General features: G+C 42.3%; 1 protein-coding gene across 1 annotated transcript in view; it reads right to left on the minus strand.

The window, feature by feature from the left end:
- Positions 1–27,475, minus strand: part of myo10 (myosin X) — a 117,814-nt gene that overhangs the window by 57,628 nt on the left and 32,711 nt on the right. The window contains exons 2-3 of the mRNA XM_011486183.3: positions 21,858–21,956; positions 9,483–9,641 (exon numbers count right to left, since the gene is read on the minus strand). Coding sequence (XP_011484485.1) covers positions 9,483–9,641; positions 21,858–21,956 — 258 coding nt within the window. The remainder of the gene's footprint in view (positions 1–9,482; positions 9,642–21,857; positions 21,957–27,475) is intronic.

A 27,475-nucleotide genomic window follows, 5' to 3' on the forward strand; every position in this document is an offset into this window, starting at 1 on the left:
TTTCACATGGCCCACAGCCTCGTGACAAATGAAAGAGAAAACTTATCTGCATTTCCCAGAATGCTCCAGGCCATCACGAAAAGCATCATCAGGAAAATCAACAGGAGCTGGAGGAATTCTTCACATGGGAAAATTCCTTAGGATAATGTTGTGCTTTGGAGGACTCGTTTGGTCGGTCGACTTAGAGCTAAATCCTTTCACTCACCTCCACCAAACAACCCCAAACCTGATCAAAATACACCCGATCGTGCCGCAGAGGTGACATAAGTAATGAAATACCCACTTTATTCAGGACTTGTTAGACCTTTTCAGCCTGAGGGGTTTGTAAGGCACCTCACCACAATCCTCCTTGAGATTATCCAGCTAAACAGAGAAAAGTGTTTTTTTTTTCTCCCTCTTACATGGTTTCTGTGGCAGAAGGCTCAAATTCTCAACACAAACACTTAAAAGCATCCAGATTCACGGTCACCTGACCGGCGAGCACGGCCGCTTCAAAGTCGGCAGGTTTCCTTTTGGCTGGACTGCAAGGACATTGTTGTTTCGGCAATTCCTCTTTCTTGCTGCTCCTTTGAGCAAAACACTCATCAAAATGTGCATGCGCTAAGTTCCTGGTGAAACAGATTATTTAAAATAGTAAACGACGGCTAAAGTCCAAAACCACAACCAGGTGTCCCTGATTGTTGACCCAAGGAAAAGGCTGCCATCATGAATAAAAAACCAAAGTCACATTTAGGCTCACATACAAATTTAAACGTTTAGGGAAATTTATTCCATCACCTCCTAACTCCCTGAGCATCATCTGGAAGCTACTGAAGGAAAAGAATGTTGATCTGGAAATTGTGCATTGCCAACAGAGTTAGCATGGCGAGCTGGCAAAGGTGGCGTTTCCTTGTTGCTCACAGATTTTTATATTTTGAAAAACGTATAACATAAATCGTTGGCTGAAGCTCAATGAAATGATGTAACATATGATATCAACATATTACAAATGTGGGCGTGGTTACCAAAGAACCTCTGTTGCCGAGGAAATTCCAAATTTTACCTTTGCCAAATCTTCTAAAAATTACATGAACCTGTCACCCCAGGCAATCAAAAAAATAAAATGGTTGCTATGGTGATAAAAGCAACAGAAAAGCCGCCATTTTGGAGAAAGCTGTGTTTTCTTGAATTTGTCAACTTTGATCAGGGTAGACGGGGCAAAAGGCGAAAGTGAGGGGTGGGTAGTAGCCAGTGAGGGTGGGAGAGGGTAGCGCCTGTGGGCCGTACAACACCGCTTGTGGCTTTCAAGGCTTTCCTGACTCTGTGACTGATTGAGTTCAAGCAGCCACGATAAAACAAAGGTTCTGGTAAAGCGAGCATTAGGGTGTCTCTATGAAGAAACCTCTGGAAGGAGGTCCTGCTGTTAAGCTGACACAGTCAAATGTTTAGGTTCCTGACTGTTTATAGAACGGCACCAGCCGATGCTGATGGTGGAACTGCAGAGCTGGGGGAGAAAATCTCTGGCAGCAAATCTCACCGTGAGGGAAATGAAGACCAGATGGAGGAAAAACACAACGGCGGTAGAAGAAAAGAGCCGACTAACCTGACGGACTGATGGCAGGAAATGTAAAGGGGGGTGCGGAGTGTGTGTGTGTGTGTGTGTGGTGGTGGTGGGGGGGGGTATGCAGCAGCGATACATTTCTGCACATTTGATGTAGATTGTGATTAAAGTGAGCTGAGCTCAGTCTGCTGTTTGGTTTTCATATCCCTGCAGGTGTGAGAGGTGGAGGTTCTCCTCTCTCTCTGGAATGTCCTCTGGTGTTGTAACATGAGGACGTTTGGACACCGTTGTTGGCAAACTAAACGCTTCATCGCACAATAAGCGCAACAAGATACTTTATAGCTCTAGTGTGAAAGTGAAAACTGTTCAAAGCCGTACTCACAACTGCTCTAGTGGGTGGATATGGGCCGTCTGCGGGCACAAATGATCACGCAATTTCTCTCCGTTCCCTACAGGAATTATTTGTACTCCTCATTGACTTTGCCTTACCTGGAATTTTGTCTTGAGATTTGGAGAAGTACTAATAAAAGGTCACATCCCTCTAAAACAAAAAGGGCCAGAAGAAGTATTTGGAAAACGGGATCCCACAAGAGTATTTAAGCACTGGTGCATGGTATGACGGTTGACTTAATATAAAACAACTCTTAAATCTATCATGTTTTTCTCAAGCCTATCAGAGTAAACTATATCCATGTATATGATCATATATTACCTTTGGCTCACTAAAGAACGATTAAAAAAAAAAAAATTAGCTCTTTTCCTAGTTTTTCCAATCCGGAAGTAAGACTAATGGATTTCGGACGCACCGCCGTGTGGGTGACACCCATTTCATGATGTCAAGCTACAGTCGGCCATTCACATCTGAATGATATGCACATTTTCATCCAATATGCACATCCAAAGATGAAACATCAAAACATCATTTGTGATTATTCTGCACATAAAATGAAAGCGTTTTGGTGATCACTGCTAGCTTGAATGAGAAATTAGGTGTGTGTTAGAATGGGGAAGATGCTGGCAGTGCAGAATCCTCCTTGAAGGGGCGGTTCTCAGTTTATGACATCACAATGTGCGGAACTGCTCGTTTTTTTGGGTTGGGAGGGGCTGCCAAACTGAATGGATTCTGTATAAGAAACACGGGATAGAGGGGATTGATTGACAATTGTATACAGCCAATCACAATGCATTTTAAAAAAAACAACAAAAAAATAAAAACAAAGGCCATCTCACTGAAAGCAGGAGCGGTGTTTGGGAAAAAAAAACCTTTTTATTTCTTTAAGTTGAGATACAATTGCCCATAAAGGTCAAATAGAAAACACACCCAACACCCCAACAGCAGCTAAAAAAATATAAAAGCCTCCAATTTAAAGTCTTATCAAATGAGCTTGAAGCAATCTGTCCACCAGATTCCTGACAAATCTGTCTTCCTGACAAAACGATCACTGAACCGCCACCAGATGGACATGGAGGCTCTGCCAGGCCTATTTAGAAACCAGAGAATGCAAGGAATCACTAAAAACTCCACTCGCACCACTTGTTCCGTGCATTTATACGCATTTCTGACAGGAAGAGTAAAATTCTTTACAGGAAGTGACATCAGGATTAGATCTGTGAAAAAACAGAGAGCTCCTGCTGTACATCTGTGAATAATCAAAACTTTTAGCTAAAAGGCAGCTTTGTCCAAAACCCGAAATGTAAATTCGTTTTCCACAAGCTGCTTTTTGATCTGAGAGTGTCTACAAGAGTCTGTGTCTGTGGTTTTGTTGCCAAACCGCTGTGCTGCAACGGAAGATCAGGAAAGAAATCTGGGATTCAGAGCACCCACAGCTGAGTTTGTGAGCTGAGCCGCTAAAACCAGGCAAAAAGTGAAAAGAAAAGGTCGCAATATGGACCGATTAAACCACTAAGATAAGTGGCGAAAGAATTCAGACACAACTTTGAGACAATGTCACCCTGAGGAATGACGATCTCCTTCAACATCTGGGAGTAAAAAGACAAAAGGCAGCAGCATAGATTTTTTTAATCCCAAATAAGCTCCACCAACCTGGAGAATAGTTCCCTTCATTATTTAATAAAGTGTGAGTAAAGTTAGCAGGTTTTACAGAAACCCAGCCTTATCTGCTGGATCAGGTCATCAACAACAGATGAGCCAATAATGAGCTTTATGGTAAGAAAACATGTAGGCCCCTTGAGGCCTGGATTTGGGCGCCCCTGTGGTAGAGTGTCCCCCCTGAAACTGGAAAGTTGTGAGTTCATATCCACGGCAGATTCATTCCAAAGACTCTAAAAATGGGATCCACTTTGACCCGCAGCATTAAGGGATTGGACTGGGAAGGGTTAAAACACCAAATAGTTCCTGAGCGCGACTGCAGCTCACCGCTACCCCAGGGGATGGGGAGAACAAATGTCACACAACTAGGTTTTACCTAACTTTTTGACTTTTATTTATGGTCCGAGCTTATCCCACCAGCATGACAGACGTGATCGGCCCAGAGCCAAACTGCCAAAGACTATTTATTAATTCATGCACATATTTTGTATCACAAATAAATCTTTTTTTATTCATATTCCTAAGATCTCAAACATATGTCAGCATTTTCTCTCCATTCTGGTTTAATCTGCCAAACAGAAATCCAGACATTCTGGTCCAAAACTAGCAGCTGGTTCTCTTGGACTGTTTCACCATGTGTGCCAACGTCTGCAGTGTCCATAAGGGACATCTCTACGATTCTCCCAAAAGCCTCTTTTGAAATATGATTAAAATAAATTAAATGAAGTTTGGCCTCGATTACAAAAGAGGTTTATTCAGACATACCTCTGGTTTGTCAGAAGATTAATAACCCCTGTTGTTAAAGTAAAATCTGTCCAACACAAGAGGCCTTCAGCTCTCATCTGTTTGCCCAGCTGTTGGACAGGACAAGCTAAAAAAATGGTTTAACATTGATCAGTTTTGGCAAACTCTCTTCCTGTTTTGTCTTTTTGTTTACATTTGACGGAAGCAAAAAGACTTCCAATCAGCTTGCGTCTACCAAGTCGGGTCAATCCCAGTGAGGGTGTCATGTGAACTAAACTTATGATAGCTCTTTTTAACACAGCACTGCAAACAATACCTGAATATTTTAATATGACATGATTTAACTACAAAGAACAAAACCATCTAATAGGCCCAAAATGCCAGGTTTTCATTGCTGAAGCTGTTTTGTCCTATAGGCATTTTGTTTTTATTGCTTGAGATAAAAGGGCCAGTAAGAACAAAAAAAGTTTCTTTGTTAAAACACATTTTCATTTATCGTTTCAGACACCAAATGAATATTAAATATCTAAATTGTATCCATTTAGGTAAAAGCATTGGACTGTATTGTATCAATACAAAGTGAGCTGGTATTTTTATGTGCTGACTCATGGACGCTGCATTGAGATGAGTATCAAAACACGCGGGAAGGAAAGATCCAAACTCCTGGAGACAAGTGAGGCCTGGACTTCTTTCCATGTTCTTCAGTTTTTGTCATCTCTCATAGTTATGAAAATATTTGGGGCCCAAAGATTCCACTTTGTGTCTGGGCTAACAGCAGGTCTTTGGGGCTCACTCTGTTAACGTCTGTTAAGGGGGTCTGCAGTGAAGGGGATGGAGATGTTTCTTATCTCAGTGAGACAGGATTTGCATGTTCATTTCTCCTCAAGTTGAGACAGATTTTTTGGAAACTAAAGGAAGGTTTTGGTGAATTAGTCAAGCTGAAACTCCAACAAGCCCATAAATGTCTGCCGCGTGTCGCCTTGCCCAGAAAGGGATCATGAAACAAGCATAGTTAGGATTTCTCAGATGGATTCTCTGCGTCTGTGGGAGTGTTGCTAAACGCTGTTCTCAACTTATATCAACATTTGGGACTGTTACGTTTACTGTAAGCAATAAAAAAGGACTTTAAATGTTTTCAAAAAGGTTCTAATATTTCATTGGTCAGTTGTAACTGTGTTTACAGATTGTTTTTGTTCACAATTAAACTCACCTTTAAATATTCTCTTATTTTTAAACGTGACACATAACTAATGGTGGCTCAAATGCAGGATGAAAATTCCTGTGGTGGGAATTCTTGGAGTTCTTGGTCTGACTGACCCCCTGCTGGAAGTGAGGGGGTGCTGGAGCTGGGGGTGGGTATGGGTATGGGGGGGCTTCATTTGTTGGAATCTGCCGGGGGAGACGAATGAGTGCACCGTTCCACGGCACAGCTGGTTACAATCACAGCAACTGAGGGCTGAACGCGGCCTCCGGGGTGAATTTCAACTGCGCTTAAGTGAAGTGGCTGTAATGCACTTTAGACAAGCACAATATTTTCACAGGGAGAAAAAAAACGACAACTGGAAGCTGCACACAGTGTTCAGATTTCATGAACAGCGCCCTCTGCAGTCTGTCTGAGCTGGACTGTAGAAAGACGTTACACACTGGCCAGGTTCCCTCACCACTCCCTAACCCCTGAAAGACTCCATAGCGTTGAGACTATCCAACGCTCTGGATTTTAACTCAATTCGGACACATGCTAACTGCTTTTAATTTTTCATAAATTCCAAATATGATGTCATCCATTTCACAAAAAAGCAAGGGGGACCTGGTTGCAGACAAGATGGCGCCCAGACATCATTAGCTGGAAACTGAAATTCTACAAGCCTTCAGAACTGTGGCACATTTTGTTAAAACTTTTTCCTGTGAATAAACAGTTCAGTGTGCAGCATGAGCTTAAAACGAGACAAAATCTGTAATTTTTAAATTAATTTTCAAAAGGATATAAAAAAAGTGTTGAGATTTGTAAAACTGTTGCACCGGAGCTTCTTGCAGTTTCAGACCTCGGCTAATGATGTCTGTGCGCCATGTCTGCAACAAAGACAGAGTTCTGCTGATGAAAACTTGGCTGATAAATAATTAACTCAAACACAGTGCATTGTGGGTGACCAGTTTTTCACAGAGAATTTCCAGGGCACTGGATTTTGGAATTGTGGATTCAGACACTTCGCTGGCCAACCCTGGTCCTCAAGATCCACAATCCTGCCAGGTTTTCAGTTCTCCTTGACCATCTTTCTGCTGAATGGCTGACTCAAGTGATTCCACATCCTGATTGAGGTCCACATCAAGCAGTCCAGGGAGGGCTGGAAACCAGGCAGGGTTGAAGCTGTTGAGGACCACGGTCGGCCAGTCCTGCCCTCTTTAGTGAACTAGTGAGGGAATTTGTATACAACCATTGTTTTAGCACCACACTCTATAAGAATGGCTCAATTAATTTTTGTTTGTTTGTCTGTACAAATCATTTGTTTTTTCATGTCTATGGCTGAATAATATCAGTATCAATTTCTGTGTCTCTATATAAGACATTTAACATTGAACATTTGACATTTAACAACACGTCCCTAAATGAGTGTACAAACTGTATAGGTTTATTCTTGGCATGATTTCAAATTTTTAACATTGGAGTCAATGGGAAAATGAGACCGTTGCAACCCCCCTCTAGTGGTCTTTTGAGGAACTGCACTCTTTGGTACTTCCTGGTCTGTATCACATTTTTGTAATTTATTTATTTATATATATATATATATATATATTTTTTAACTTGTCCTGTCCAACAGCTGACAGCTGAGCAAACAGATGAGAGCTGAAGGCCTCTTGTGTTGGCCATATTTTACTTAACAACAAAGGGTTATGAATCTTCTGACACACAATGTGTGTATTTGAATAAACCCCTTTTGAATTTGGGGCTAAACTTTATTCATACTAATTATATTTGTAACAGTTTTTTGTTGGACCTGACGGAAAGAAAAGGAGGGAAGAAGAGAGACTGATGTTAGAGACGGGGGGTAGGAGGGTGGTTATAGAAGGGCGGGGGGTAAAATCATAAAGCAGCATAAAGCAACAAGTTGCTGTATGTTTATAATCATTACTGTCAAGTTTAGATGTATAACAGATCTAAGAGAGGCGGGGCCTGACACACTCAAATGCTATAAACATACCTGTTTGCTCCAAAAATGTTCACATACAAACAAGTCAACATGTAAAAAATACAACTAATGTTCACACGTATACTTATGCATTCAGACTAACATGTGTGAAACATTTCATTCAGCCACGTAAACTGTTTGTGCAAAAGTGAGCTAACGCCTGTGCTCGAGTGGTTATTTTTGTTCTTCTAAGGTGGATGATGGAATGCAAAAAGAAGGAGGGAAAGTGCCCACTCATCCCCACACCAAGACCCCCACCGCAGCAGCAGCAGCAACAGCAGCCAGGACCCCCCCCCCCCCCCCCCCCCCCAACACCCACACTGTAGCAGACAGAGAAAACCGCCCGCCGGGTAATTACACCCGCCACACAAGCCAGGGCCAGCAGGACCGCCACAGGGGCCCCCAAAGCCAGAGAGCAGGGAGGCATGGGGGGACAGAGAATTGTCAACTAGGGCTCTGGATGAATAATACAGTTTTACTTTTTATTTCTTAACAATAAAAACATGTGTTTCTGAACTTAGTTTTAAAGATTCATTCACTTGTGCGATTCGCGGGTCACAGGCGTCACGTTTCAATGTTAAGGCGCAATCTGAGGTCCTGCAACGTGATACAAGTGGCAGGTCAGTCTGGCAGACGTTGAGGCGCGATTTGGGCGGCAATTAGGAACTCAGCTGTGGCCAAAAGACGTTTTTAGTGACTTGATCAGTGGGTTAATCCCATCCATCCTATCCATTTTCTCAACCTGCTGGGCCCGCGGCATCGCCAGAGACTATTTCAGCCACTGTTGGGCTAAGGCGGGGTAGCCTGGACAGGTCGCTCTCCAGTCACAAGGTCCACGGAGTCGGACCGATTTGTAACCAGCCGCCTGGTAGACGCAGAGTCTCCGTGGGTGCCGTCGTAGCAAGCGCGATCATTCCAGCTCCACGGGTTAATGATGTTTTTCTTATTTTCATGGATGCCAGAACAAGAAGATCCTCCAGTTTTAGAAATTATTTTCCCCCCTCGGGTTAATGCGGGACAGAATTTCTTCAAACTGGGCCACAGAGAGACGGAAGTAGCGTCTCTAAAGGATCTGGTTAACCCACATACGGCAACTTGATTCCCAGTACCGCTGTAGAGCTCTCCAAAACATATAAACCCATGCTACTTGCTCAACATCATCCATGTTTTCCATGTTTTCCAGTACTACTCTCTATTCATGCTTGTGGACATGTATGCTAAAAGTGGCCTTTTGGAAAATGTTCTGGAATGTGAATAATTCTGTTAAAATTTAGCACCAAAACTCTCCCCTAATTACAGTTGTATTGCACTTGGTTTTTCTGGTAAAGAGAGCAGTCAGGCTGCAGATGGACGTCTGTGATGAACTGATTGGATAATTTCAACCATACGGGAGCATTCAGATGTCATTAAAGTAACGAGATGGCATCTGTCAAAGGTTAGTGTGGCTGATGCGCGCAGAGAGCACAAAGCCGCCTTTGTCGCCGGCTGCTTCTCCAGAGGAATGTGGCGGGTCAGGTTTGTCCATTAATCCATGAGTTTGAAACGGGACAGGGACGTTTGCTCCACGTATTCCTTTGTTTGGCAGTGAAGCAGAGCTTCCACGATTTCACTCAAACTGAGGTCAGCAGAGCCTCTTTGTTAATGTGATAACCTAAGCCAGACGTTTGTTAGACGACAGAAATGAGGTTTTTCTTCTTTATTCTACTTTTAAAAGTTTCCAAAGTATTTATTTTAGTCAAAAAGCATGGACTGTCTCGCACAGGCTTCCTTGTGGTTGCACGACGGTTGAGCCAGTGCAATTGTTCACAGGTGACTGCGGTATGGCTCTGACAAACAGACGGCGACAACGCAAACCCCACTCTGAAAGGCAGATCGGATCAGGATTCTCGTAACACTCCGTCACACTTCAGGCCCACTTCCTGGAATCAAGCCTGAATCAGAGACCAGTCCGGAAGCCACTTACATAGATTTGTCTCTGCTGGTAACGCAGGAAGAGGTTGTGCATGATGGCGCCATCGTGGAGGTCCTCGAGGGTCGCCATGTCCTCCACGCCTCTGATGCTGCTGTGGTGCATGGGTTGAACCTTCTGCCAGCTCAGTGCATTCTGCTTGTAGGTGTACACCTAAAGAAAGCACCGAGAACAAAAAAAGGTTTCAGCCCAAATATTTTGAAGCATTTCAAGTTAGCTTTTACTCATTTTGAACTTTCTTCTGTCAAAGTTTAGGAAACATTCCACTGTGAGTTGAAGGACGTCCACTTCCTGTTTACACAAGATCAATAAGAATAGGGGTCCCCAACCATGGGTCACAGAAGCACCAGTCCATTGGTCAGTTTGATATTGGCACAGAATAAATCCATACCTAAAGCCTAAGTCACATGCAAGCGCACAACTGTTGACCCGTACGGGTACTGCGGGTTTCTGGTTTGTCTGGGTCAGGGAAGGGTCATAGAGAGGAGTGGCTGCATCTTTAGGGAAGAGCAGTTATGTCTCAAAGTTCCCTTGAGGCTTGTTGAAAATGGAACGTCCAATTGTCACGTGTATGGTAGTGTATTGAGATGCATTTGTAAGGTAATGCAAAGTGCACACACTTATGAAGTAAAGCTACGTTGTCACCGGGTGGGGAAATGCCCGTTCAAGCCACCACTTTTCAATCAAAGGTCAATGTTAACGTGCATAAATGGCATAAATGCAGGTTTTAGGCTGATCCATTCTCATGTTTACTTGTCTCAATGTAATATTTTAGTTCCATTTAGGGCTCTAGGTACAACACATCCGTGTTTTTTAACACGCGTGTTAAAATATATACCAGTTGAACTTTGGCCAATCAGGGACTCAGATTTGGTAGTGGCGTATGGGTGGTGTCCTTTCCAAAACACGGAAATACCAACCCTTTACAAAATTGATCATGAAGGAGAAATGAATAATTACGGATTATGCCTGACTGGAATTCTATGACATCAAGTCTTTCATATAATGGAGTACAGCTGTGAAAGAAAAAGCCTGAGTTAAGCTTCACCAGATTTCTACCACTTTAAAATTTTGCACCAAGCCTCTTCCAACTGTAGCCCGTATCGCGTAGCAACAGTCCAGTGTGAACACCATATCCTAAAAGCGTACAGATGGGCAGTACATAAAGAGTGGAGAAAATGTGCATAAACATTTTTGCTGTACGGGTTCACAGAGCAGTCTACGTCTACGACCTTAATAATGTTAAGGTTTGCCCATTTTTTGCCCGCAGATAGCCTGTATCCAACCATAAGGGTAGCTGGGAGTAAGGCTTTAGAGAACATCAGAATCCAAACTCTTCATCAGAGCTTCTCCCCAGCTCCTGATAAAAATGGAACCACTGATTCACAGCAAAAGATGTCCCAGATACGGCGCAAACTGGAAGCTCAGTAAAGAGTTAACTTTTCTTTTGTCAGGATCAAACTCTGATTAAAACTAGGGAAGCACAAGGAAAGTTTGAAACGCACATGTTCTAATGTCACACTGATGATGATCAATGGCAGGAACAAGAGAACTGGAAACGACCATGTTATCTTCTTTGTCTTTCCCTGGAAACTGACGGATTCACTGAGAGTTCTCATTAAAACCAGGAACACGTGGACTTCCTTTAGCAGGACTCATGAGGACAGCTGACCCATCGGTTATCTCAAAACTTTGTCTGACTTATAGACCCCACACAAGCAGGGAGGCGCGAAGGCTGGGACTTTTTCACGCAGGAATGCAGCTCCGTGTTAGAGGTCGAAGGGTCAGAACTCAAACCCTGTTTTTTTATGATTTAAAGATTAGACATGCAGAAGAAACATATGAGTGAACTCAAACGAGAGGTTCGGATGTTGGGGTGAATCCTGACCCACGGTCCCGTCACTGATAAAAAAAATAAAAAAAAACTCATAAAAAGATTCTGCTTTAAACAGTGTTGTCTTTTACTTCATGAGAATGCAGCTATTAGGGAAGCGTGTTGCATTCAATAAAAAAACAAAAAAAACAAAAAACAAAGCATGATCTTCGTTCTTATTTATTAGTGTGTTAATAATTTTTTCTATGATTTTGTTCTAATAATTTTAAGTACTACAAAAGCAAAGAACTACAAACTAACTAACCTCATGTGCTCATGAAACTGTAAGATGACCTGCAATTAGAAGTAGTAAAGCCTCAATGTGTTCGTGTCATCAGCTGTGCTTCCATGACACATGTGCACAAAACTTTATCGAAATTCTAGACATGACAAAAAAACACAATTTTCCAATTACATTGTTTCCATTAAATCCTAATTATGCAAATAAACACAAACCAACTCACGCGATAATTCTTTCAAAAACGTGGTAATGGATGTGAACAATACTTTGTTTACAGCAGATACACTCAAATTTCTGCCACATCACTAGTGCTCATCATCATCAACCAAAGGAGACGTCTGCGTCTTTATTCAGGCCGGGAGCGGCTACGGATGAAAACATTTTGGGAAATCGTTGCAGGTGGTTTTAAAGAAGACCTGTGGATCCAACAATTCCACATGACACGCTTCACTTTTGATGAGCTGTGTGATGTTGAGGGACCTATCCCTGTGCGTGGAAATTTCAATACGTCGCAAAAGCCACCTCCTCCAAGAGCAAAGCTTTTTTTTTTTTGGATTAATGCAAGTTTTTTCAAAATTGTAGTGTTTTTATTTGTGTAATTTATTATTGGAAATCTAATTTGCACAATTTCGTAGTTAGTGGAAATGCGGCTATTGACGTGATTCGCTTTGTTTATGTGCTGTTCCGGATATCGCCAGTCTGCTTTTTTCCCCTATTGACTTTATCAACAAACATCACAGAGTAAAACATTGGATGTAGTTCTATTAATTAGTATGAACTGTTAATTTTGTCTGTGGTGATGCAGAAAACGAGTTACAGAAGGAGTTTGAATTGATGTGAACCTGCAGACGGAGACAGGGACCGTCAAAAAAGTAGACGAAAACACCCGAGACAAATAATAACTGTTTCTCAATAACACACAATAAATAATCTCAAAAACATCCCAAGAACTCAGGATTGTTAAAACAAACTCCACAGAAATCCCTGATAATATTACTCTTTCTCTCGAGGGAACCAGTGTGTTTGAGTAATCAAATTTGTAGACGCGTCCTTAGCTCCTCACTTAGGACAACAACAGTCATAGTCCTAAAAAAGAGAATTGTAGCGATTATTATACCAGAGTAAACAGCCAAAAACATAAACAAATGGATCGGAGTCTGTGTCTATAACAAGACAAAAGTATAAAAACGAAACAACAGAATAAATTTAAGCGAAGATCAGAATTTTTTTAGCGAAGTTGACAAAGTTGACCACACCCACAAGTCTGTGTGATGCTTCCGTGTGAGGAGGCCCAGCTTTTAGCATTTTCAATGTTCTTATGCTAATACTAAAGGTTACTTTCATTCATCTTTGTGTTTGAAAAGTTGAAACGAGATGTTTTATCTGCAGGAGGAGGCGTGTGTAGGCGTGTGTTTCTTCTGCACATGACAGGTTCATGACGTAAGGTCCTCCACACCCAGACGTGTCTCTGAGCTCCTTGTTTCACATATGAAACTCAGTTTTACCAACACTGAACCCTGGAAAGCCGCTTCACTGACAATAACTTGATTTTGAGTTCAGAAAGGTCCAGAATTTCTTTGTTTTTGAATCCTATCCAGAAATAAAGCTGCACAAAACTCTCCACAGCTTTCATCTTCGAACACGACTCAGATAAACAGACAAATTTGGTGTTTTTTCCCGTCAATTTATGACTTTTTTTTCTCGTAAATGTATGTGTTTTAAAGCCATAAATTTAGGAGGAAAAAAGTCATAAAAGTCATTTATTTTATTAGTTATGCCTTTTTTCTCATAAATTTAGGACTTTAAAGTCATAATTTAAAAAAAGAAGTAAACAGCCCTCCATCGCACTTCCATAAGTTTTAGTTAGAGGTATTAAAAAGTAATAATTATCAAACATCTTAGTCCCCAAATATCAACCCCATATTGATTATTTTAGTCTTTGTACTTTGACGGAAAAAACACACAGAAACACAAATTAATTTTAAAAACGAAGCACTAATATCAAAATGTAATAAATTGTTTCATCAATTTGATTAAGAAGCTACAAAAAAAAAAGCAGGCGTGTTGTGTAAGCAGTCATTTATGAACTAACTACTTCAAAAAACTAAAGTCTAACTTTTGGACTTAAGGTAAATTATCATAGATAAAGCCAGAGATGAACTGCTAACTAAGCTGCTGCAGAAAAAGTCCTGAAAATATGATTCACTTTCCTCAAAAATAAACTTTTAAGCTGATTTGGATCAGTACTAAGATTTTCTGTAAGCTGGAACTGAAGTATTTTAAAGTTACTGATCTTTTAAGCATTCGCTTTCTAACGTTCACATTTGACCGCCCAGAGTAAACAGCCCAAAACACAAAGATGCTAGACAGAAACAATTAGATCTGAGGCTGCGTCTCCAACAAAAGTATGGAAACGTAATGGCAGTTTGTGTTGTGTTCACACAAGGAGGCGTGTTTGTCCTGCAAATATTTGTCTGCTCGTTACTGGCCAACACCTCTCTGCTCATAGGGAAAGGTCAGGAAGGTCCAAGCACAGCTCGCCTGATCCCGCCTCCGCAGGAGGAGATCAGGTGGTTTCCACTGCAGAGGGTACAGTGGGTCTGCAGGATGTCTGTTGAAGATTTAGGAGGGATCTGTAAGAGGTCTACACAGGATCTGTAGTAGGACTGTAGGTCTGCAGTGAGGTTGCAGAAAGTCTGCATAAAAGCTGCAGCAGGTCTGCAAAAGTTTAGCAAAATGGCTTCAGAAGATTTTAGGTGCTCTGCAGAACCGATAAGAAATGATCAAACCCTGCAGAACATCGCTGCAATTTTTCTCTGATACACATTATTCAAGAGACATTAAACAAGTCCATCAAATGTAAGGACAGATGATTTCTCCCATGAACAAATAGACGTTTCAGTCATTTTGTGGTCATTTTAAACACATTTATCGCACATTTTTACGATTTCTGGTCTTGGATGTAAGTGTTGCTGTTTGCTGCATTTCTTTTTTGTTCTTCTCTTGGATCAGTAATCTGGTTTTTAACCACGAGAGAAATTCAAATGGAGCCTGTTCCTCATCAGGTGACCCTGGAGGTTTCTGGAGCAGCTGTAGCTGCAGCTCCAAAGAAAGGCGGCTTCTGTGTGAAGAGTCGCTCACATGTGACCTCACACATTAACACCCAAAACGCCCCCCAGCATCCTGCCAGACATCATTTCCCACATTCCTCCCGCAGTGACACCGCAGGAGGAAGCAACGCTTCTCTGACTGTAGAAAGACCCGCCCGTCCTGACAGATTCATTGTCCCATCCAGGTGAAAGCGCTACAAAGACACACGGATGTTCGCAAATAAAACCTGAAGCGAGTCCGAGTTTCCTTTGACTCGGAGGTGAACCAGCAAACCGCAGATCTGACCTGTTAGACGAGCCCCGTAGTTGGCTTTATTTACAGCCAGCAGTAAAACACCTCAGGCTGGAGCAGCAGGAATAATATCAGAGGAACCCTCCTGTTCTAATCTTTGTTGCAGAGAAGAACAAATCAGTTGTTTGTTTGTTTTTTATCCCAATGATTTGTGGACTTTGGTTCAGTTTAGAAATTTCCTATTGGACACAAATAGCCGAAATCATTTAAATGTTTCCACCAATTTAAAAGAAAAAATATATATATTTAATCAAACAAAGTGTAACAAGTCAAACTCAAATTGACTGAATATAAGGAAAAATAAAGTTAGATCCTTAGTGCTGTTGGTTTTATACCTTAACTAGAACTGTCCTGGAATTAAGCAATTTTTTAGAGAGTATTACTGTCAAAAACTGTAAATCTTAGCAGATTTTCTGTGATTTTTGTCCAAAGTGGTGTAAAATTACCATTAATCTGTATTGTTGTTAATTTCATACATTCTTTGCAGACAGATTGGAGATTTTGACTTAAAACAACAGCAAAATTATACAGATCTTTCCTATTTATAATTAAAAGAATAAGGGTGGTGGAACATCTGGAAATTAAGCACAAATTTCCACTCCGTTTTTAAAGAAAATCTTCAATTAATATTTTTTTAACTTACACTTCCAAAGTTTGCTTTTCCTCATAAAGTCATATTTACCAAACCTCAAGTCTGCCCTGATCTGCTGCCAAATTTCTGATAAACTCCTGCTACTCTGCAGAAACTACGTCCCAGAAAAACAAAACCTTTATTTTATTCTCATGAATACTGAGAACGCTTTACAATAGATCAAAAGATGATTGGAGTGGGACTTTAATGTGGTTTGTGGAGTTTTTCATTCTCTTCAACCTAAGAGGCTCAAAAGTAAAAACTCTTTCCTTTTTTAGCTCAATCCAATCAGGAGGAGCAAATGTTCAAATAATTACTACATCTTTGAAGACACGAATGGGGTTCCGGCATCCCAAAACCAAAACTACAGGGGTCAGCCGATAAGTGGAGCGGCAGATGCTGCAGGAGTAAATCTCTGAAGATGGGGGGGTCAGGGGCTTCTGGATCAACAGGATCTGTTCCTGGATTAGTCAGGATAAAACCTGCTGTTCTCACTCACACAGACCAGGAAAGTGAATTCAAACCAGACTGAAAACTGAATCCTTAACAGAGAATTTCCTCCTGATCTATCCATCAGTTGGTCTTCACTGAGTAGAATATCAGGACGGACGTTCTTGTTGATGCCATGACCTTCAGTCCTGTCCCATTCCGGATAAATGTTAGTGCTGAGAGGAAAACAACCTCCGTTTGCTCCTCTGAAGTTTGTTTGTGTTTCAAACTGAAGATCTTGAGAAGTTTACCCACAGAGTTCAGGATCTTCTGGACTTAGAACAAAGAATTAAATATGTACAACACATCGCCAAGATAAAAAACCTTCCAGTCAGCCATGAGTGTGATATATCTAAATTCAAAGACGAAAGGCAGCGAAGTTATAGGATAGGAAGACCATCATGCAGTTAAGTTGATGGACACTTTCGAAGAACAGCTGGAGGCTACAACATGTAAAATAAACGAACTGACGAGGGATTCCAATAATTTGTTGACAGGTGTCTAATTCTGTGGAAAACAATCCTTTTTGCTATCCTTGCTGCTAGATATGGGCTATTCATGGCCGATAAATTGGCAAACCTGTACAGGGCAAGCAAGGACACACTTAGTTACACTTGCATGTTGTGTTAATGTTGGCTACAACCTGCCACCTGCGGTATGTCCATAAAAAAATGTGGATGAATATTTTCAGTCGATGGACTCGACAGGTACTCCACGATCTTGATATTTGCGATACCTGCGAGGCCCCTATAGTCTTACCCATTTCAGTCAGACAACTCGTGCAGTAGAGAAAGCTTTATTTTCCAGATTTTTCTTTTAGTTTGGCATAAGGCTCCGTTCAGATACAATAAAACAAGATCTTCCATAAAACTACCCCTAACGGAGCTCACAGGTGGAAGTGGGAGAGGGGGGGCGACAAATGTATGACAGAGGGTGTAGAGCACACACCTGGTTCTTTAGCCCTTGTGCTGTCCAAGGCACTTTGACATTGGGAGTTGGGTCATCTAGACCCCACAAAACCTTTTTTCTTCAATGATTTGTGATCTTCACTGGTTTCCATGGATTACAGGAAATCCTCTTCACCTTTATCCACCTTTGTCATGGTAGGGAGAATATGTCAATGTAAGGGTGGGGTCATTTTGACCACATAAGATAGCACAAGAGTTAAGTAGGTCACGGAACAGGTGAGTTAATTGGGCTGAACTGTCCACAAGGTAGGTGTAAACACACTGCTGAGCTTCCTGCCTGAGATTCTCCCAAGGTTGTTCATTTTTTATCCGCAAACCGCCCGTATAAACCCAGAAGGGCAGTTGTGACAAAGCGATAGGTCGTAATGTGTTGATAGTAAAATGTGGGATGCAGGTAACGGGGTCATCGTGAATCTTCAGCCTCCATTTGTTTTTCGTTGTGTTAACATCATGGAAGCTATTAGCGTTAACAGTTTTAGCTGGATTCAGGCATCTCCACCTCTCGCATGTCTACAAACTCCCCTTGACAGGCAGGTAATCTCCCCACCCCCCGTCATCTTTAAAAGCAACAGGTGCTCTTTGAATACTTTTCATCTCTGGCTTTGTCCTGGAGTCATGGGGGTGGAAGGGGTCTGTTTTCACTGTCAAAAACAATAAAGTCAGAGCAACACCAGAGGAACCTGCACCCATGAGCTGTTCATTGCCCCCACCCTTGAAACCAGAACCAGTGGTCTCCAACACCACAAGAGGGTCATAGAGTTACTGTTTCCATAGAAACAGCAGCAGAGAACACCGCCACTGCCCTGCTGTTGTGAAACCATGATTATGTCCAACCCACTGACTGTATAAAAGAGCTGGACTGAGTGACCCCTCCCCCCCCGGCGTTCCAAACAGAAAAAACCTGCTCATCCCAAGAAGCCAGAGAGAAATAATCCGCTATTACTCTAACCCTCCTCACTCTGCAACTTTTTTAACATGTTCTTGCTAATCCTCATTTATTTAATTATATTTTTCTTCAATTCAAATTATTCAAGACATAAACAGATCAATCAGATGCCTCGTCGGTTGCCATAGAAATGATGACTCAGATCGATTCGGACAAATCACTGCATACCGACAATTTTTTGGTTCAGAAATCCGTATCGTGTAAAAATGGCGACCAAATTGACTTCATGTGGTTGGAGCTGGAAGTAAATTGTTTTCCGTGGGTGACGTCTCACTCACTCAGTCCACAGAGTTCATGGTCCAACCTCTAAGCTTGAGGAAAAGATTCATGTTGAGCTGAATCCAATCACACACTCGAGGATGAAAATCGAATGGGTCCAGTAGTTTGGCAGCAACACTCAGCACAGAAGTGCACCTTGAATTTAAATCAATATAAACATTTAGGGATAATCCACAGAATTTAGAATAAAAAAAAAGTCAATAAAATAACATAAAAAGAAACAAAATGACTTCTAATATGGTTGTTTTATTTTGTAAACGATTAAGTGAAAATCTTTTGGTTAAACAGAAGAAAGAAAATACAGATAATAATTTAAATGTCAATCACAAAAACAATGACTCTGGATTGATTTCTTTTTCACTGAAGCTTTGAGGACAACAGGAAGGAAGTTAGAGAAATAAAACAAAAACCTTAAAAATAAACCCAAAACCGTCTGTTCAGATCAATACAATGCAACCAGATAGATTAGCACGTTCTTTCAGCAAACTGGTGCTAAATTCCTGTGGCCGTACAGGATTATAATCCCCAGTTATCTGATGTCTGGCAGCAGAAAAAGTCAACCGTTTGCTCTGTTTAATCAATGTAAACCCAACCAATCATTGAAATTGATCAAATAAAAGTCTCTAATGAAAATATTTCCTATACAAACTCCAGTAAACTCCACCCAGAAGATAAGAATGACTTAATCTGTAATCTGTAAATCTTGGGGACAATATTCCAGCTCAACACGACTCTAAATCCCCCAGTGACCACATTCGCAGGCCCTAACCTTCTACTTCCAAACAGGAAGTCTTTGTTGGAGCTGTCAGCACAGGAAGGCCGTGGTGTAACTCAGAACAACTGACAAAAAGGCTGAACTCAGAGGAAATCTTTCCCGGGTTCCACAGGGGTCGTTGGATCTCACCACAAGTGTGAGAAGAACTTGTTTTTTTTCTCAAGATCCATGTGGTAGTGATGGAGTCTGGATGTGGGTGGACATTTCTGCTTTGGTTACAGCTACAACTGTATTAAATACAATTAAAATAGGATTTGAGGCTTAGCCTATTTGATTAAAGTACACTCATAATGCTGATGACTTCATGTTCCTCTAGAGATGTGTTTGTCACACAGATGGAAAAATTGATGATTTGACTTTTCCAGAAAAAACATATTCTTTCACAAATTTCAGATTTTTAGATATTATTCCAATAGATAGTTGTTTGCCTTCGCCCACAAGTGGCCGGTTGTCAAAATAGTTGTTTGATCTGCCAAAACATTTTTTTTCATCTTTAAAATGAAAGCACTCATAGATACAAACTTTTTGGAAAAAAACAATATGTTGGACAGACTTATCAAGATATTTTGGAAGTCAATCTTTTGTCCCTTAAAAAGGTTAAAATAAAGTGTTGATCTAAAGTCGCACCAGGCTTGCGAATGTTCAGTTCAAGCAACTGCCTCCAATGAAAAGTATATGTAAACGCACGTATATGCGCATTTTAGGCTTCCGTGTTTAAAACAATCACATTTACGCGTAGCTTCATGATTTTTGTCATCTGTTTTGGGCTCTATGTACAAAACGTTTGGCGGTTATGCGAGCGTCAAATGTTAAACCAGTTTAACTTTGACCAATCAGGACCTTGGGTTAGGTTTAGGAGTGACATATGAATGCTGTCCAACCATTTAGAAATTCATTTTGAAGGAGAAATTACTTACAGTTTGTGCCCAGCCAAAATTATATGACACCAAGTTTTTCCACATATCAGAATGCAGGCGAAATAAAAGCCCTGGGGCAAAATTTGCACCACTTCAACATTTCAGTTTAGATTAGCGACAGTCCAGCATGAACACCATCTGCTAAAAGCGCATTAAAAATCCACATTCAGCGCGTTCTTGAACATGCCACACATGCCTAGTGTGTACATGGCCTTACCATAATGAACACTGTAAAAATAACATTATGGGGCACAAAAAGGTGGGACTAAATGCCATTGTCAAGTCATTTTTCTTTTGTATTAAACAAATAATCTTTGTTTCAAAATCTTTAATATCAGCTTGTGCAAGATGCTTATCACAATAGACGGCGTAAAACACAATAAAAGGCTACCATAAACGTTTGCATACTTTCACAAGCAGAAAAAATATTGTTAAAAAAAAAACGCCCAAGCACACACTACCTGCATTGATCTTGATTGCAGTTCATATTAGTTTGGGCCAGTACTAACAGAAAGGTAGACCAGTGTTCTTTGGTGTGTTTTCCCCAACATTCAAGGTCTTTACTGTCTGAGACCCTCCTCCTCCTCCGTCACGCCAGATAAACTACAGGGTTGTGTCAGGAAGGGCATCCGGTGTAAAAGTCTCTGCCAAACCACCTGTGTGAATCACGGAAAGCTGATTCGCTGTGGTGACCCCGATGGGATACGCTGAAAGGTGAACAGAATTCCAAAATCTAATAAATGTAAAAATGTGGAGCTGAAAGTAAACACCAGCCACTGACCTCAGAAAGTCCTGCATGAGTGGATTCAAGTTCATTTGTGAGACTCGACCCTAACCATACATGGCAACAACGGTGACCCGAGCACCATCTGACTCCCCCCCCCAATCCTCTTGTTTCTCTGTTGTGACAACACGCGGATCAAAGACGTCATGCAGAACCAGATGGGGTTTAGGGGATTTGCAGCATCTTGAACTGATCCCAAATTATGGGAAGATCTCTATAAGCCTTTGCTTTCTGTTCACCATGAGACGAGGAGTAGAGGACAAGCATCCTCCTTTGAGGCGCAGAAATAAGTAAGAGGCGTTCCCGTCTTTGGAAGGACCTTGTCAAAAGGACATCATCATGTTGTTTGAGCCTGAGTCACAGATACCCGTAGAGGTAGATGCGGGCTGTCTGCAGGTGAAAAATGTGTGAACCTGTTTGGGGGACACAGGTGGCTCACACGGAATATCAAAGCCGTAGTCCGCTTGGTGAATGGACATTTTTTTCTAGGGGCATGCTGCAGACGACAGGTCATGGGGGGAAGTAGGTGAGACATAGGCACGACATATAGATTTTTCAATTTTTTGACCTCACCCAGACTCGGCTGACTGTGCAAAGAGCCCATTAACGCTTTCCCCATGATAAGTGTGGACTCCTTGCATGCATCCTGACTGTTAGAAACTAGTAAACCAGAGTGTGATTTGCGTGGGTATCCTACGGGCTCTTATATATCACCTACAAACCCCTTGCATTCAGCATTTAGCATTCAATTGACTATAAGTGTGGTGTAAGAGCACCGTAAGACAGCCATAAGTGCGTGCAGCTTACATTATCCTTACAAATACTTCATGATACACTTAAAATACACCAATGATGTGTTCCATTTTCATCCTTAAGGTGGCCGCATGAGCCTCAAGGGAACTGATCGACACACTAAAGATGCAGCCGTTCCTCTCTCCATCCCTATACAGGCCTGGACAACCCAAAAACCTGCAGTACCTGACCGGGTCAACATCATCTAACGAAGGCAATGTGAATTCAGAGTTGTGGAGACATGATCTTCTACCGTTCGTTCCATCGGTTACCTGGCCATAGTCGGTGGCAAAGACAACCACCCCCCCGGAGCAGGAGGACACGGTGCTGGGGAGGTACTGCTCCTCCTCCCGTAACCACACTCGGTCACCCTGAGGAGAGAGAAGAGCATGTTAGTGAAGACACGTCACTACACGCCGCCAACAGTGAAGAAAACGAGAATAAGGGGGATCAGAAGCAAACAAATCTGCGAGAAAATAACAACGTATCAGATTGAATTCACGTCCAGCTGCTGCAGGATTCTGTTAACCTGCATCTGAGGTTGCCATGGGAATACCAAGGCAGTGACCTTTCTCTGAGCAAAAACAGAGAATCTGTTCCAATCCAAACAAATCTGATGGAGTTTCGGGTTTCTCTCTGCCTGAGGCCACACAGGAGCACCCCCACCCCCCCAGATCACTAACCGGTACATCAGACATTTCAAATTAATTTCAAATTCAAATTAATTTTATTTGTAAAGCACCTTTCATGTCAAACAGACAGCTCAAAGTGCTTTCCAATAAAAAAAAAAAAAAAAACAAGAATACAATAAAAACAAACCCCATATATGAAATAAAATCATTAAATAAGCCACTCATAATAAAACACACAAAAACAAGCACATGTAAAAGAGAAATGACAGAGCTTAAGAAAAGAGAACCCAGAAGGCGCCGTCCGCCCTGTCCTCCTGTTGGCCGGGGTGTCAGCATGTATGCAACACGAGCACAACTCATCCCCAGCACCCAACGCCCCAGAGACCCCCAACCCCCAGGCCCAGAGCACCAAACATGGGCGCACCAGGCCCGGCAGCCCGGGGAGTCAGAACAAGAGATGCCAGAGGACAAGCATGGCCAAAATCTCTTGGAGCCCGAACACTAACACCCCGGCCAAGGGTGAGAAAACACTCAAACAGTCTAAAATGTAAAAATAATAAAATAAGAAAGTTAAAATATAAAAACGGTTAAAATATGCAACTATTACTTAAAATAAAATAAGATAAGATGATTTAGTGCCTAAAATAAATAAATAAATTAATTAATTAATTTAAAAAAAGTCTAAAATATAAGTTAGAATAAGTTAAGATATAAAAGGAGTAAAAGACATTAAACAAATAAATATTTGATAAAATAGCATACAAAATTTAAGAGTAAAGATACCACATATAAGATCTAATTAAAAGCTAAGTTAAATAGATAAGTCTTTAGTTTCTTTTTAAAAACCTCAACAGAGGATGAGGCCCTCACATCCTCAGGCAGGCTGTTCCACAGACGAGGTCCGTAGTGTCTAAACGAGGCCTCACCATGGATTTTTGTCTTGACTCTAGGGACCATCAGCAGGCCCGCACCTGAGGATCTAAGGGCTCTAGGAGGTTCATAAGCTAAAAGCTTATGGACTGTCTTAAAAACTATTAAAGGAATCTTAAAAAATCATGAAGCCGATAGGGAGCCAGTGCAAAGATTTTAAGATTGGTGTAATGTGCTCCCTCTTCCTGGTTCTCGTTAAAAGGCGTGCAGCAGAGTTCTGGACTAGCTGCAGGCGATTGAGAGTGGTTTTCTTTACCCCAGAAAAGAGGGCATTACAGTAATCTAATCTTGATGAAATAAAAGCATGAATTAAGATTTCAGCACTGGCTCTAGAGAGAAAGGGTCTCACTCGGGCGATATTTCTGAGATGGTAAAATGCAGTCTTAGTTACTTGATTGACGTGTTTTTCAAAGCTAAGATCTGCATCTAAAATCACACCGAGGTTCCTTACTGTATCACATATGTGCATAAAGTGGGTTGACAGATAAAATTGGACCCTATCTCTCTCAGCTTCAGAACCGATAACCAAGACTTCAGTCTTGTCCTGATTGAGCCGCAAAAAGTTCTCTCCCATCCACATTTTAATATCTAAAATACAGTTTAAAAGGTTATCCAGGGGTCCAGTGTCATCAGGAGACACAGCTACATACAGTTGAGTGTCATCAGCATAGCTATGAAAGTTAATGCCGTGTCTACTGATGACATTACCAAGTGGAAGCATGTAAAGATTAAAAAGTGTGGGACCCAGGATGGAGCCTTGAGGCACCCCACAAGTCAGTTTGTGCCTTTCAGATGAGAAATCATTTAAATTAACAATAAAATCTCTATCTGTGAGGTAGGATTTAAACCAACTAAAAGCTGTCCCAGTAATTCCAACCATGAAGTCTGTTTAAAAGGATAGAGTGGTCAACTGTGTCAAAGGCTGCACATTTGCAGAGGAAGAGGCTTCAACAATTAAGGAGACAGTCTGACTGAAAAGTGTTTCTTTGCTGTCACAGATTTCTGAATTTTGTGGTGGAACTGTTTGTGATGCGCAAAGAAAAACCCTGGAGTGAAGTGGAGTGCCCCCCCCCACACACACACACACACACACATCCCACCTGGACGGATGATTGTGGACAGGCAGAAAACAGGTGGGAGTAAAGCTCAGGTCTGCACAGTCAGCAGTGGATCAGTCTGCCTGTTTGCCCCCCCCATGTGTGGAGTTTAGCGGCATGATTAAAAGCCTCTGTGATCTCCTGAGGAGATAAAAAATGCGACACAGAGTAGCCCCCCCTCCCGCCCCTCCTTTAATGCTGACAGTCAGGTGAAGCTGTTGGTTTTGTGGAACAAAGAGGAAAACTGCGAGTGAGGCATCAGAAGGGCTGACCTCGGCTCTTTGATGCTCCAAAAAGAGAGCAAACAAAGGGAGATGCTCCACTGTGGCGAGCACAGAGCTCTGTGGACATTCTTCCCGCGCTCCAGCTCCGGCAGGAATCTGCCGCCGCCATCCAGATTCCCCCTCGGCACACTTTACAAGACCCCCCCCATCGCACAAGCGGGCACACTCCTGTTGTTTGCAGGCGGCGTGTGCCTCTTTGTGCTGACAGACGAGGAGGAGGCTCTCATTGTGCCCTTCTCCTCTAATCTTCTCAGGCCCCCCCCACCCTCTCTCCTTCCCGTCCACTCCCCCTCATCCATCACTGCTGACTGTCTGGACTCCTCTGTAGTTAATGATAAACTCAAGAAAACAAACACTGAAATGTCCGTTAATGGAAGGAGGTGCGCTTTAGGGGCATGAGTCGTGGCCACACAAAAATGATTACACAGGACAGGTGACACGCTCACGAGGTGGAGAGGATGCAGACGAACAGCATCAGTGTCGTAAAGGAGCCAACTTAAGAGCATCTGAAAATGAAGACCACAACCTTCCAAACCTCCCGTCATGAATTCAACACCAGAACTGAAAGAAGGGATTCTTCAGATACATTCAAAGACAAGACCATCCATCCATCCATCCATCCATCCATCCATCCATCCATCCATCCATCCATCCATCCATCCATCCATCCACCCTCCCACCCATCCATCCATCCATCCATCCACCCTCCCACCCATCCATCCATCCATCCATCCATCCATCCATCCATCCATCCATCCATCCATCCATCCATCCATCCATCCATCCATCCATCCACCCTCCCACCCACCCATCCATCCATCCATCCATCCATCCATCCATCCACCCTCCCACCCATCCATCCATCCATCCATCCACCCTCCCACCCATACATCCATCCATCCATCCATCCATCCACCCTCCCACCCATCCATCCATCCACCCACCCATCCATCCATCCATCCATCCATCCACCTTCCCACCCATCCATCCATCCATCCATCCACCCTCCCACCCATACATCCATCCATCCATCCATCCATCCACCCTCCCACCCATCCATCCATCCACCCACCCATCCATCCATCCATCCATCCATCCACCTTCCCACCCATCCATCCATCCATCCATCCACCCTCCCACCCATACATCCATCCATCCATTTAATTATCTTCCATCCATTTATTTATCTACTTATCCATCCATCCACCCATCCATCCACCCATCCATCCATCCATCCAACCAACACATTCAATCCTTTTCTAGGTCACAGATCACAGGGTTGCTGGAGCCTATCCTAGCTGGTGTGTGGTGCACCCAACACAGCCACACACTTACACCCAAGAAACAATTTAGAATCATCAATATGAGAAATTTGATGATCCAAATTAAATTGTTTATTTGATTTTTTTAACTTTAGGCTTAAAACTAGGGATGGGCCGAAATAATTTTTTCTGGCCGATACCAATAACCAATATTTCCCCTGCAACTGTGGCCGATAGCCTAAATTTGCCGATACCGATACTTATGTGTCTACAGTAACAGACAGTTTAGATTTCTTTTTTGTTTGTTTCTTTATTCATTTCACTGGACAATCACATTGCCCTTTTAAACATGCAGTGTATGATCTGGAAAACGACAAAGGTTCTTTGATTTTGGCTAAAAACAGTGTAACCACAACACTTTCACAATAGATCAAAAAATGATTGAAGTGCAACTTTAATATATGATTAGGTCTTGTTTTTATTATCAGGCAAGCCACTACTGTAGCAGGAACAAATGGACAGGCTCCACCCCTAACAGACGGCGGGCTGCAGCTTTCTGGACTTCAGGGGGCGCTCACGGTAACAATGTGAGGTCACAGGAAACTATGAATGATCCTTTATCTTATAACATTTTCCATATTTCTCAGATCAAAACCCAATTTTAGGATCCTCTAAGATCCACCTGCTAAGAAGTTCACTTCCCAACACTAACGTGAAACCAAATGGAGGCTCATCCGAGCAAGACTTAAACCAGAAGACGCTCAAGACTCTGGAGAGGAGATATGGCTCCTGCAGCTCATATCTGCTGTTGCTTCTCAGGTTCTGCAATCATTCTGTTCTTTGGCAAACAGCATCCATTATCCAGAGGGAATCTTCTTCCTGGCCTTTATTTCCAGCTTGTTAGCCCTTCCCAGGTAGAACCAAAACACAGACCTCCTGACCTGAAAGCACTGACCTGTCTCCATAGCCTCTACACGAGCGTCTGAAGCTCTCTCTGCAGGGTGCCAAAGACAGGGGGGGGCGTTCGTACGCCATCGGGGTTGGAAATGAGCAGCTGTCTCGTCTGAGAGATTCCACTTCCTCTGGTGCAACAAACTGAGTCTTGTTCTTCACCATAGACATGCCATCTATGAGAGCCCTCAATGGGAATGTCTGTGAGGGTTTGACGTTGCATTCTCACTCTAGCCAACAAGCATCACTCCCCCCCCCAGTGACCGCCTGTGAGAGAAACATGCAGCCAGTGCATGTAAAGCCTGGCCAGAGCGAAAACGTGAAGAAGCAGGAGAGGTCCAGCTGTTTTCCGTCAATAATCCAAGCAGCAGGTTCTGACCTTTCACCTCGTCTGCACCACTTGTGCAACAAAGCAGGCTCTCTCCCCCAGCAGCTGCAGCCCCTCTGCTGCTGCCTTCAAACTGAAATTTTGCAAGAACTTTCTGGCTAAAGTTTTAGTAAATGAACCATTTTAAAGCTGTTGAAAATCACAGGAAAACAAAACATGGGCGATCTGCTCTGATCAGACACAAAACCCAACAATCAGCAATTAGGACTGACTTACAAGCCACCGTACTTCTGTACCAGGGCACATCTGACCCCAAAGTACAAACCATGACAGACAAAGTGGGGATGATTCTAAGATGTTTCCTTAACAAGTTGAGTCTTGTCATCAGGAGGCTAAAAAAAAAAAA

This window comes from Oryzias latipes, chromosome 17, assembly GCF_053564925.1.
Source record: "Oryzias latipes strain Hd-rR chromosome 17, Olatipes_Hd-rR_3.1".
Classification (NCBI taxonomy): Eukaryota; Metazoa; Chordata; class Actinopteri; order Beloniformes; family Adrianichthyidae; genus Oryzias; species Oryzias latipes.